The sequence below is a fragment of the Camellia sinensis genome, chromosome 15 (assembly GCF_055761805.1).
Source record: "Camellia sinensis isolate YWXY chromosome 15, ASM5576180v1, whole genome shotgun sequence".
Classification (NCBI taxonomy): domain Eukaryota; kingdom Viridiplantae; phylum Streptophyta; class Magnoliopsida; order Ericales; family Theaceae; genus Camellia; species Camellia sinensis.
Window position 1 is genome coordinate 118,186,274 of NC_138975.1, and position 13,545 is coordinate 118,199,818.

The 13,545-nt window shown below is 33.2% G+C and overlaps 1 protein-coding gene and 2 long non-coding RNA genes across 14 annotated transcripts in view; 1 reads left to right on the plus strand and 2 right to left on the minus strand.

Moving 5' to 3' along the window:
- Positions 1 to 13,320, plus strand: part of LOC114268225 (uncharacterized) — a 267,263-nt gene extending 253,943 nt beyond the window's left edge. For all 12 annotated transcript variants that reach the window (XM_082910095.1, XM_082910100.1, XM_082910096.1 and 9 more), the window contains 3 exons: positions 9,170 to 9,229; positions 10,479 to 10,739; positions 12,823 to 13,320. In XM_082910095.1, the coding sequence (XP_082766221.1) occupies positions 9,170 to 9,229; positions 10,479 to 10,739; positions 12,823 to 12,942 (441 nt within the window). In that variant the 3' untranslated portion in view covers positions 12,943 to 13,320. The remainder of the gene's footprint in view (positions 1 to 9,169; positions 9,230 to 10,478; positions 10,740 to 12,822) is intronic.
- On the minus strand, positions 744 to 1,356 carry LOC145813525 (uncharacterized). Its single transcript, XR_014356653.1, has 3 exons — positions 1,256 to 1,356; positions 1,076 to 1,147; positions 744 to 988 (listed from the first exon to the last, which is right to left on the minus strand). It is a non-coding gene; the product is annotated as an uncharacterized LOC145813525 (long non-coding RNA).
- LOC145813526 (uncharacterized) lies at positions 1,354 to 2,089 on the minus strand. Its single transcript, XR_014356654.1, has 3 exons — positions 1,698 to 2,089; positions 1,497 to 1,568; positions 1,354 to 1,385 (listed from the first exon to the last, which is right to left on the minus strand). It is a non-coding gene; the product is annotated as an uncharacterized LOC145813526 (long non-coding RNA).
- Positions 13,321 to 13,545: the final 225 nt, after the last annotated feature.

Consider the following 13,545-nt stretch of genomic DNA (forward strand, 5'->3'; position numbering starts at 1 on the left):
TAGAAAATGAAGAAGAAAAAGAAGAAATTCAAACAAATCAAATATACCTCAACTTTCCCAAATCTTCTTCCAGACATCTCACATGCTCAGAAGCCTCCTTCTTGGGCCTTTTTTGTAACTTCCTGTAATGAAATATTAACAAATAGGTTAAAAACACCGAAGTAAATATAGAAGTAGACATGACCATCTATTCATAAGGCTTTTTTTTCAAATAGGTCTTCCCTACCATCATCTGCAAGAACCAAGGAGTAAGTTGAATTGGCTGATGCAAGGAAATAACCAAAAACAAAATAATGCCTATATCCATATAATGCCACCCCCAATCATCAGGAACCCCCAATGAGGGACAGATTTGAGAAAAATAATGTCTTCAGAAAACAAATGATGATGAAGAAATAAAAATCATGTATTCAGCACGTTGATCCACTTGCCCATATCCATGTAATAAAACAAGCAATTGAGGAGGTGGAAAAAAATAATGACTTCAAAAAATAATGTTGTTCCATTAGTCACTATCCCTATAAATATAATTAATATACAGCTTTCACATTGTCCATCCATCTCAAAGAATCTCAGCAAGTACTATCTGACTTCAACTATATTCAGACACATTCTAAAAAAAAATTCTCAAAGACATGCCACTATATTAAGCACACTTACAAAACAGCAAGGGCTTGCATTAGACCTATCACCTCTGGAATTTTCCCTGTCAGCCTATTTCCTTGCAGAGATCTAATAACCATAAGCACAGTAATGTCATAATGAAAAACACGAAATGCATTTTGTATTAGAATTCAGAAATTAAGTGCATATCAATTTTAACTTCAATTGACCTTCCTTGAAGACAACAGAAGAAGAACATTTCTAGCTTCTACTTCTTCCACAAAAGAAAAATATAAAGTGGAGTAAGAGAACTCACAGAGTGGCCACTTCTAGAAAGCCAATATTGTATGGAATCTCCCCAGAGATCTGATTGTATGAGATATCTCTGAAAATCATACACTACAATTTTAACCAAAAATGAAAAGAAAGAATGTATTTCCGTAGTAGGGTAGTTATCATTTAAGAAACTTACAAGATCTCAAAGCTTGTACAATTGCCAATGTTATCAGGGATTGTTCCAGTTAGGTTATTGCCTCTTACATCACTAAAGAGATCAAGGAAGATTTCAATGTCCCCATGGATATGAAGCAGAAAGCAAGTAGGAAGCACAGAAAAAGCCCAAAGCAAGCATAACCAGGAAATGAACACTCACAAATACCACAGGCCAGTCAGTTGGCACATATCTGGGGACAGGGTTCCAGTTAAAGAATTGCCACGTAACCCTCTGCAAACATAATTACCACCAGATGATAGGACCAGTCAATTGATTGTTCTTCAAATTCCTGCATTTACAGAGCTTATTCAAGCCCTTGGTTGGCAGAACTAAAAACTTATCTATCTTAAACAATCCAGCATATTTAATTAATAGTACTTCACTTCAGGTATTAACTTACAATAACTCAAGCTGCTTAAGCTTGGATATTGAGAATGGTATATCTTCATACAGTAAATTATCAGATAAATCCCTGCATTATGGAAACCCAACCATTAAAATAAAAACTAAAAATCTTAATCACCTAAAGACAGAAGAAGAAATTAATATATCCACATATATGTAAATAAAATTGTAATGAAGAAAGAAGATGAAATTTTACACTAGCATCAGAGAAACACAGTTGCCTATCTCATCAGGAATTTGACCAGTTAATTTGTTGCCCTGAAAATCCCTGAAAATATTTCAACAATAACATCAAAGTTGCTATTATGTTAACCTGGTTACAATGAGCAAGAACACCAAATCAACAGGATTAGCAAAGAAAGCATACATGGACTGTAGATTCTTTAGGTCTCCAATGGCTGGTGAAATCTCCCCACCCAAGTTCAAATTTGACAAATTCCTTCAACCAACAAATATAATAAAAATATATATATATATAAATAAAAAATAAATAAATAAAAACTCCAGTAGAATCAAATGGAAAAAGAAAAAGGAAGAAAAATAAGCATGAACAGAAAACACAAACAGAGAAACAACAGATAGGGTGATATTGTCACAGAAGACGCCACGCCATGAATAGAAATCATCATTATGAACATCATCCTAGTCCAGCAACACATTTGCTATGTTGTTAAACGATGCCTTAATCGACATTAACGCTTTGCCTGTGCAGATACAAACCATTTTCTCGTCATGTGAATAGCTTTCTATTAATTATATAGCATGATTTTCTTCACAAACGAAGAGAAAATAAATTCCCTCCCTGGTAGCCAACAAAAAAATGAAACTTTGTGTCATGTAGATGATTTCTATGAAATCTTGAAAATGAAACTTTCTATTTATGTATTAGCATGTCTACTTTGTATTAGCAAATTTTATTAACATGTCTGCTTTGTGTGTGTGCATGTGTTTTTTTTTTTTTTTTGTTTTTTCATCGGTAAAACTCAAAAGGCATGGCGGGATAGATAGATAAACATTAATTTGTTTCTCAGTACACATACTGATTAGCAGAAGAATAGGGAGCAACAAACAGCAAAAATTTTAAATAATAATAATACTAAAATTGTTATCCAAAAAAATAATTAGAAGCTAATATATATGATTTTTTTACAATTACTGCCACCAAAGAACCACCTAAGAATAACTCTACCATTTGAATGAATGGAATTCCCAAAACCACACTAGTTAAATATAGTTAAGGATAAGAAGATTACCACAATAAACAGCATCCCTATGTCCCCTTAGTCTCTTTATGTTTTGCATCTTTTGCACCATTGTTAAGGGTTTAGCAACAGTGTAACAAGCAAAGTGAAGAGATGGAGCACGATGGTGTTTTGGAAAACCACCTCTGATTTCTCTCAAACTTAGTCCACGCACCTGATCAGCCTGCATGTGAGGCTGCTAAGATACATACATACCCAGCTGCAGCAACCACAGATTCACAGCTAGAGGCAGAGCCATCACTGCAGAAGAAGTCAGCATTGATATCTTGTTCATCACAGTTCTGTTTTCCTAAATGCTCTTCAGAAAATATCTGTAACAAACATAGCTACCGTTGTAATGTTTGTTAGATGGTTAGAGTGTTTGTTAGTTGAGTTAGTTACTGCATTAGTTACTGAGTTGGTTAGTTAGTTACTGAGTTAGTTAGATATTTTCCTATATAATATCTTGTACAGGGTATATGTGATTCATTGAATAAAAAGAAAAGTTAGAAAAGTCTTTCATTCTTTTCAGAGGCCAACGCAAGTATGCAGGCACAGGATTGACTTGCTTGTTTTCTTCATTCCTGTCAGCTGCATCATATAATAACAATACTAATAAGAAAAGAGCAAACAAAGCTTATCCAAAGCTATACATTTGCATGAGATTTTCACAACTACATTATGGCCGTTATGAGCTCTATATATGTGCAAAACAGTTACTGCAGACGGAAATCCACCCCTGGGACACTACTAAACTAAGTTTATTACTCTACGCAGAACAAGGCAATCCAATGGTGATGAATGCAACACTATCTCTATAATCGTGAATCTTTTTTTTATTTATAGGTAATATGTAATTATGAGCATATAATTAAAAGTATACACTCCAAAGTTTAGAGAAAATTGGACATTAAAAACATACTCCCATGTTGATAAAATCTGTGTAAGAATGCAAGATGTTATACGAGTTGCCAATCAGACTACTATCTTCCAGGTAAATCATCCACATTTTACAACTAGTATTATTTCCCAACTGAGACTTGAATTATGCACCTTTTCCTAAAGCTTATTCTAAGTGGTGTCAAACAGAGATTTTTATTTTTATTGTTCACCATCCAGATAATACACAAAGTTTACAAAGCCGATCAATAATATATATAAAAAGTTTACAACAGATACAGAACCAGAAGCAATCCAGGGTTCCATTTGTCCATGCTTTGAAGGCACACATGATCATGAAATTAATTGGCAGAACAATCCTTTTAAGAACAAAAATAAGAGTGAAGAAATATAGTTTACGAAATCACGTACAACCCACAAGTGAAAAGGGACCAGTTCCAACCATCGTGTCTGCTGCACAGATTGAACCCAGATCATCACAGTCAAGGTCATTAGCTGCAAGTAGTTCAATAATGTGGTTTTTGTTGTCCTGATATTGGATCATCTTCATATCCTCCTCAAGTTGAGACTTCCAGCTGACAAGATGTGTTTCGTCTTCGGGTTCCATTGATAAGCAACTGAATCTCTGTGATAATCTCAGCTGCTCACTATTTCACTTGCACTAGCAGTATTTTTGTTCACCAAAACTTGCATCGGAAATAACAAATAAGTGGTTAGCCATATTGCAATCAAAAGAAGTTTAAAAAGTATACTGAAAAAAACCATCCAACCCAAAAATGTTCACAAAATTGGTATCAGTCTGACCATTTTTAAGTATTTGTAAGTTTTGTATTCCATTTCCACCTTCTGCATTCATGATAATGTGAAATATATCTTTTAGGGAACCCCGGGTCCCCAACTCAAATTTGAGGATCGTCAGTAGGTCAAGAAAACCTGCCAGAGCTAAGGTTGAGCTTTTAAGATTATATATATATATATATTTTAACATGAGTTTTTAAGTAATTGACAAGACAATTTTCAATAGAACCTAAGTTTGATGGACCCAGATTGGATCATTCAATAGTTTGTTCTGCTCACTTCTACCCAGTCAGAAATTCAACAAACCCAATAATTCAGTAAGGCCATTTAAGCAGTTAGGTTGTGTTTGGATCATGGATTTGAGGAGAGATTTGCAGAGGAAAGGAAAAGAGAAGAGAAGTGAGAAGAAAATTAACTTCAATTTCATTTATTTTTCCCTTCAATTTTCCTTTTCCATAGAAAATTTCCTCTCCGAATCCATGATCCAATTACAACCCCAAGGTTTTCTGCATGAAGGATGAACAATAGCAATCCATATTGTACTGCATTAAGCATCCCAGCTTTAGAAAGATCACATCTTATATAGTTCACAGGATATGCCAAAAATCATTTGTGTCCAAATCCCTGTTTATAGTCAACAAGTTGGTTCTAAATTGACAGTCACGCTACTGACTTGAGAGAATTCCATAAATTTCCACAGTGCAAATCATACATATAAATTCACTTCAAAAACCCAATAGAAGTATATGTAGTTATTAGGAAGGCATACATACAATGACAGGAGCTGTAATTAGAAGTGCAGTTTCTGCAATAATGTTTTTTTGGTACTGGGGATCCCTTCCAATGGCATAGATCACCTGCCCATAAGACCACAACCCTAAGAAAGCACCTCAAGTTTCTAGATATAAGTACATATATGAGAAACCCGTAATATTGGATCATCTCAAAATAAAGAAGATATGATCATTTATTATGTCATGAGACACAAATCGTACTCCTTTTGCACATAATTTTGGAATTTTAGGATGTAATTCTCATTTTTATGGCTCTTCTTTTCCTTGCGTTAAAAAAAAAAAAAAAAATTCTTGTACTTTTTAATAATCTTTCAAAATATGTGTTATTAATCTTAGAAAGTTATTGTATGATTTGAGCCACAAATCCTACAATATGTCAAGTTTATACAAATATATTGTGTATCTAAAATATGTATTGAGACTACCTTCGAGGCGAGGCTAAGGTAAAATGCATTGAGTTTTTTTTATTATTTTTGGGCGAAACTCTCCAAAGACTTGCACATCACAGTTTGAGGCGTGCAACACGTGCACCTTGTACTCCTTTTGCACATAAATATGAGAACTGTGTTACATGGACTCTTCTATTTCCCCCACAGTACCCGTGTCCACTGGATATGACATTGGTAAGGGTGTGAGATATGTGTCCGACACTTGTACCCAATTTAGGCACTCAGATGCTTTAATTTGTGATAATACATGAAGAAGAAGAAACTCACATTTGTTAGTAAAGTAATATTTTTAGCCTCTCACATGAATTAGATATAGAAATTTCATATTTTTCCTATATCTTATTTAATTTCTAGTATATTTCTACACAATTTACCACATCTCATCCGAGAATATTATATGAAATATAATATATATGTACATATAACGTGTCCTAGTGCCCATATCCAATTTTGGATATGTATTCCAAGCTCTGTTATCAGAATCTTACGATTCGCGATTCGATTCATGATTCTATACGCAATTTTTGCAAAATCGATACGAATCTATGAGTGAATCTATTTTGGAAGTGAATCTCTAGTGAATCGCACGATTCACAATCGATTCACGATTCGATTAACTTTTTACGATTCATGCAATTTTTGAAATTATTGTGTTCGACATATTTTCGACTCATTTTTTTCATCTTTTGAGTGAAAATGACATAATATAACTTCTAATAGTATTTAATACCAAAATAACCAACATATATATATATATATATATATGATTTGTTATTATTTTAGTGATCATGGAGTTTTTTATAGGATCCAATCAGATCCAGTCAAACCTAACATATTTTTAACCTTTCTTCTCATTTTTATCCCATTCAAAAAATTGTAATATATCTTCTAAAGATGTTTAAGATTAGAGTTACACTATGAATTATCTATTACTATTTTATTAAATTGAATACTACATGTGTGAGGTCAGTTATACCTGTTAAAATGTTTTAGGCTTTAAAATAAAATATCCTAAATAATTCTTTCTTATTATTTGCTCACTCTTACTTAGAAAAGTATATATGCTTATTGTCCAAATATCAATATCGTTGTTAACTATTGTTACTTTAGAAATTAATAGTTTCTATTTGGTTATTACCTTTATTAAGAATGGTTGATAAAAAAATCTTAAAAAAAAAAAAAAAGGTAAGATGGTGATTTTACATAGGAACCTTTGTTAACTTCTTACCTATTAAATTACGTGATTATCATTCAAAATAACATTTTTGCTGATTTAAGTCTAAATATTTTATATTCATAAGATACATTTAACATCTAAATATGTAGATATATGTTTTTAAGTGATTTAGAAAAAGTGACCGAATCTTTACGATTCACGATTCGATTCGATTCGCGATTCGGTACGAGATCATTTCGATTCACGATACGAATCCAGATTTGACAACTATGATTCCAAAATTTAAATTTATGAAGGTCTGACGCTTGGATACACAACTGCACCCGATACTCGTACCTCAGTCCCATGTAACAATATGTATATGGAGGGCTTGTCTTGGATTGTTAAGCTTATTATAATACCTATTTTTTTTTTTTTTTACTAATACCTAGTTTATATTTAAACATAAAAAATAAAAACCTCTTCTGTAACCATCATATTCCATGGAAAAAACCAAGAAAAATTTAAAGCAAAGACTCAAGTAAGAAGTTCAATAGCTTAAACTAAGAATGTCAAGTTCATCTTCGATGAGCGCAAGTTTCCTATTCTGTAATGAAATATTCAATGCCTTGAGGAGAAAAGTATTTATACATTTATATTTAATTTTGAATAAAATTAAAATTCATGTGTACTAATTGGGTGTTGTTTTTTTTATTTAGCTTTAAATAACTTTTTCTCACTAAATATAAAAATTAGAAATTTGAAATGCATATGTGTTGATGCCTTGAGACTTGCGCATTCATATTTAAAGGCTTTGGTATATACATATTTAGCCATGGCCTGTCTAGTGCAAAGCATGTACACCTCAATTGTTTGGTGTAGTAGATTATGTTCTCCATGTGAGACATGGCCAATTAAAAGTATTCGTCATTCATTGTTATCCTATATGAGTTCAAAACCAACTTTTGGAACTCAAAATTGTTTTGTTTTTTATCTTTAGCAATTTTTTTCCTTCATATTTTAGTTTTTATTTTATATTTTTTTTAGATTTGCCTAGTTAGACGGACTTAAAATTTAAAATATTTGAAAAAAATCTGAAAGATGTTAAAAGACAATTTCATATTTTTTTTACAAATATTTTATTTTTTAAGTACATCTAGATTAAGTGCATCTAAAAAGTAAAAAATAAAATAAAATATGAAAAAAGTTCACTAAAGACCCCCCCCCCCCAAAAAAAAAAAAAACAAAAGACTCAAAAGCTTTTCATAAATTAAACCAAAGAAGGTGAGTTTTTCATTATGCTTCTTGGTCATTTTAAAAACTTTGGAGGTTATCTTTGACAAAAAAATTGTACTTTTGCCGGTTGATTCTATTCTGTGGATCGAGCTATATGTACAGGGAAATGTGATTCATCTCAAAGAATGAAATACAAAGAATTGTAGGAAGTACATAGAATGAATTTCTGCGATCAGGCCATATGTACAAAGAATGTGATTCCTCTCCAGCTATACAAATAATACTATTCTGTAGGTCAAGCTATGTAGTGTTGGAAACAGAATGTGATTCCTCTCACAGAAGGTGTTATATAATAAAAATAAACTAAAGTTCACCAGGTTGCGTATACGATGCATGCATTGCAATGGTGAAAATTATTCATAAACTCCAATAGTAATTGTGTAAGACGTCATTGCAGCTGCATGATACATATGATTAGAGGTTGTTTGCTTCTACTTTATTCAGTTGAAGGAATGATCTTTCCATCTCTCCACTGTTATTCCTAGAACCATTTGTAGGTTTTTCTTCTTTTTTATGTAGAAGTGTGTGTGCTTACTATTATGGATTATAATATTTTAATTAATAATGATCATGATGGACTAGTCTACGCTGGAACATTTAACAAATGATCTTTTGCAACTGTATTAGTCACTAAATTTCTCTTCTTCTCTAGCGATATTTTTTTTCCACACTCAAACAGAGAACAACTATGAAACATGTGGACCTAGGAGGGATATAACAGATATACCACAGTTAATTATTGTACGTTACAAACGGAATGCTACAAAAGATAGTATTAAAATTGAGGAAAAAAAGCCAAAAAACATGTTGGAGGCATTTTTGAATGACAATGTGGATCCTGCATCACAACTTGTTGCGAGGTACAATGGTTCCAGAGGTTTGGCCTTCTGTCTGTTGTGAGATGGTTTTTACTACATCGTTTAATTATTGAGAAATATTTCACTCTGTATTGAGCAGTTAACGCAAATGCAACATTCTTTGTGATTTAGTGTACCTTTTCACATTGAGTTGTTCCTTTTTTATTTGGTTGGCAGATCATCAAGTGGATCTCTCAAATAATCGAAGATGGTGACTCTAGGGAGCTCCCCTTTTTTGTAAGTTAGCATAGACAAACTTTTTCTAGAATTAAGTTTCCTTTTGGTGCTTGAATGGATGAATTTGTGTATTTTGTTGAGGGGTTTAATTACCTTCACTCCATTATTGATACCTAAGAAGCACGAATATGTGACATGACATTGACACACCGACATGTAAATTTTCAAAAAATGTAGGACACGACACGTTGGAGACTTCTGCAAAATATATAATTTATTTATGTATTTATCAAATGTATGTCATATATAAGGATAAATAATTATTATGTCTTATATATAAATATTTAAGTAAAATATATTCATTTTTGAAGTATAAAGGAGGAGAATATGTATAAATTTACTTAATTTTTGTTGTATCATTGGATTCCAAGTTATTTATTCAAACTTGTAATATGTTTCATGTATGTCTATGTGTTGGAAAGTGTCCAGCTATGAAGCACGGGTATTCCGAAAATATTGTCATACTCATAACGGGCACTGGTACGCGTACCGTTAGGGTTGCATGCGTATCGCGTACATGAAATACGTACCACGTAGTTTTTATACATTTTTGGGCAGGTGGGTACTTCATAGGTACATGATGGGTACATCAGGGGTACACCAAGCTATGGGACATTGATAGTGATACATTTAATTTATTAGAGAGTTATGATTTACTTGAAATTGCAAATCTTTTACTTGATGTGTCAAAGATGAAAGATGTATTATTCAATAATGAAGTTAATGGAAGTGAAAATTGATTTTTCAACTTTCCAAAATTTTCTAGTTTGCTTTTGGAATGAAACTTAGTTTTGTAATTTTTCCTATTTAATGGTATTAAAATAGCATATGGACTTTGCTTTGATATTTGTATTGTTGAACTGTGATTTCTTTTTTGGTTTTGTAAGTTTTCTTTTAGTTTTGGTATTGAACTTTGATTTGTAGGTTGAATCTCAAACAATAAACTATGAAAAATAAAAAGTTTGTTGACGTACCACAATCGTACCCGTATCCTTTTTTTTTTTTTTGGAAAGGTTTTGCCGTATTAGCGTACTCGTACCGGTATCCATACCCACACCCATGCTACATAGGTATTTGATGAGTGTCGGACACGGCACGCTATGTTCTTAGAAGTGTCCATGCTTCTTAGATTGATACTCATTGAACTTTGTGGTTTTTTTAAGGATGTATACACTTTGGAGCTTGGAGTTGCATCTCTTTCATACAAGATGTTGTCTGCTAAAACCTTTTCTGTTTTGTCTCATCGCAGAGAGCAAAAACTCCTGCACTTGTTCCCGAAGATGCAGATCCTATTTGGTCGGTATGTGCCAAAACCATTCTATCCAAAGGGACAGGAATGAAACAGAGAATTGGTAGCATCATGAATGGAATCCACAATCGCCTGGGAGATCCAAGGATTGGCCCTGTCTTGCTCTTGGGAGCATTGATGTCTTTTGGTGGCATCTGGCTGCGAAGGAGCCAATCAACTCATCCAAGTCAATCAAATAATCAAACTCAACCGAGCAAAAAAGTAAGTCATGGCAGATTGTGCTCATGGGAGCATTGTTATTGTTATTTTTTTTTTCCAGCTATTATCTTCATCTCCAATCCAATGTAATTTCATTTGTATTCTTCTGACTCATGATTAGTCCTTTCTTTTATTTCCCTTTTCTACTTTTCAGCATCATTGTTTTCCTTCTAATTATTTTTTATATATGTGATGTCTTGGCTGCATAATATTTTACTTCATTAATTTAGTAACTTATATTCTGTTAGGATTAGTCCACCCACGTGATATATGTGGTCCCATACATTTGTTAGATTAGTTTAAGCATGTATTTGGGTTAGGATGGTAGAGTCCGATTCTATTGGGAAACCCAATGTGTGGGTTTTGGTTACCTAATTTTATGGAACTAGGTTTTTTGTGGATAGACTATTATAAATAGTCATGAAGACTATGTTTTGGTGAGATTAAGAGGAGGATAAAATAGCGATGTAAGGGGTGACAAAAAATACCGATAAGGCACTAGAGTGATCAATGGCTCAACTACTCTTGAGCATGGGATTCTAGTAGTGATATGGGTTTTGAGCGTGTTAACCATCTCACTTGTATTATCTATTTTTTATTCATAGTTGAATCTCTCTCCCATGGATGTTGGCAATTGGTGCAGAACTACAAAATCTGTGTCTAATTGTTTTTCTCTTTGGTGTGTGCGTTGTGTGCTTCCGTTCACATTGGTGGGATGTGCTATAAATCCCATTCACAACATATTCTTCAAAGTTTCCCTTCATTTAGTTCAAATGCAGTCACACATACCTTGTGGGTAGCAGCCTTTTTTGTTTTGTTTTTTTATTTTATTTTATTTTCTTGACGGCCATGTTATTGCCTATTCATTGTCATTTTATTTCTGCCCCTAACAGATTATTGTACTGAGTGATAGCTTTGAGTATATCTCTGAATCATCTCATTGAACAATTCACATTTTCCAGCTTTGCAATTTCTAGACTTGTCATTCTCATTGAAAAAGCAAACACCCCACCCCACCCCACCCCACCTAAAGAAGGATTTTTCTGTCTCCCTCACCACAAATCATTCTTGTATGATTGTTCCTTCGTTGGGAATCTATTGCTTGCTAGTTGAACTTGTTTCCCTCACCATCAATCATTCCAGTATTATTGTGTTCCTTCATTGATATTCTCTAATAATTTTCTTTAACAGTTATCCCCCACCATTTTTCAAGGACATTGATTCATTTGGAAAAGGAAATTGTGTTTCACTTTGTGTTGAACTACCTGGAGGCTGCTGGTGTTATGTGTTATATAGTTCCCAACCTCGAAATCTGAATAATTTTTAGCACCACTGCCAACATTTCTCCTTTTGGCACCTCTTACTACTAATTACCAAAGTTTTTAAAGGCAAATTCGTAATGTGAGGCATTTTTTCCCTCTTGAGGAGAGGCGTAAACCTCAAGGCGTTTGAGGCATTAGAATTTTGAATTTTATATTAAAGTAGTAAACAAATATTAAAAATTAAATATGATGTAAATACTTTTCTCCTTAATGTGTCAAAAAATTTCATTGTAGAGATGGAAGCTTGCCCTCATCAAAGGTAAATCGGCATTTTTAGCTTAAGTTATCGAGTTGTTCACTTAGTAGCAAAAATTTCCTTCTTGCTTGATGTTTCTTACTCAGAAATGCGGTTCTCCACTCCCAAGGAAGAAACCTGTAAGAAACTCGCTTCCATTGAGGAAGAAACTAACACCCATTGGGGAAGAATCTCACACTCAACTGAAATAGAACCTTTTCAAACACACAAAGCTCATAGAAACGAAACAAAAACAATTCAAATCTATTTTGCAACTTTTTATTTATACTTAGTAAAGACAATTTACGGTCGATATCAATCTCCCATATTAATTCCTATTTTAACACATAATTACAACTAACAAACATAAATATCAGTGATCTTAATTTTGCTATGCATACATAACTGCCCAATTCACTGCAGTGGGACTTGCATAAGCATTTTGTACGTTAAACAATATTTGTTTTATGCATTTTTATTTTCCTCTGCTTTCTATATGTTTGCTCAATCACCATATGAAAATTTCCAGGATGATGAAGATAGACCAAATCAGAGACGCAAGAAGAGAGCGGTGTCAAACCAAGATTGCCCTCCTTCCATCACTGACACAACCAAAAGATGCTTACTAGATGCCACTATCAGATTCTGACTCCGAGTAATAGATGGTGTTCAAAGGAATCGGGGTTTGACATTAAGCAAATGAAGCACATGGGGTTCTCGAAGTAAAGATCAAAGTTTTATCTCCATTGTGATTATACTGATTTGCTCACAGGTGTAACAAGTAACTAGCAAATGGCTGCCCAACATATATACATTGATCATTTAGAAATTATACCATGAATTTTGGGAACCTGTTTGAATTGATAGTTTGTCCGTTTTAGTCTCAATGTGTGATTGAATCATAACTTTGTGATAATTTTCGATTATGTTACCTTCAGGAGCTTCTTTACCTTTCTTATCCGGAAAAGGAAGCACATATGTGTTTGTATTACTAAGTTGTAAAATTTTAGTGAAAAATTCTCATGAAGATTATGAGGTGATATGTAAAATTTTAGTAGGTTAATTCCTATAAAAGAAAATTTTCAGCAAGTTTAGATTAATATATTGTTCAAAACTTAACGGAGTCTTGAGGTTAATTTCATATTCCTCCCTGAGATTTGGCAAGATGATGCCTAGCCCCCAAAAGTTTCTGAGTAGGAAGGGTTGGACATGGGTGTTTCCATTGAGTCTTGTTAAAATATCAAGGTTGTGT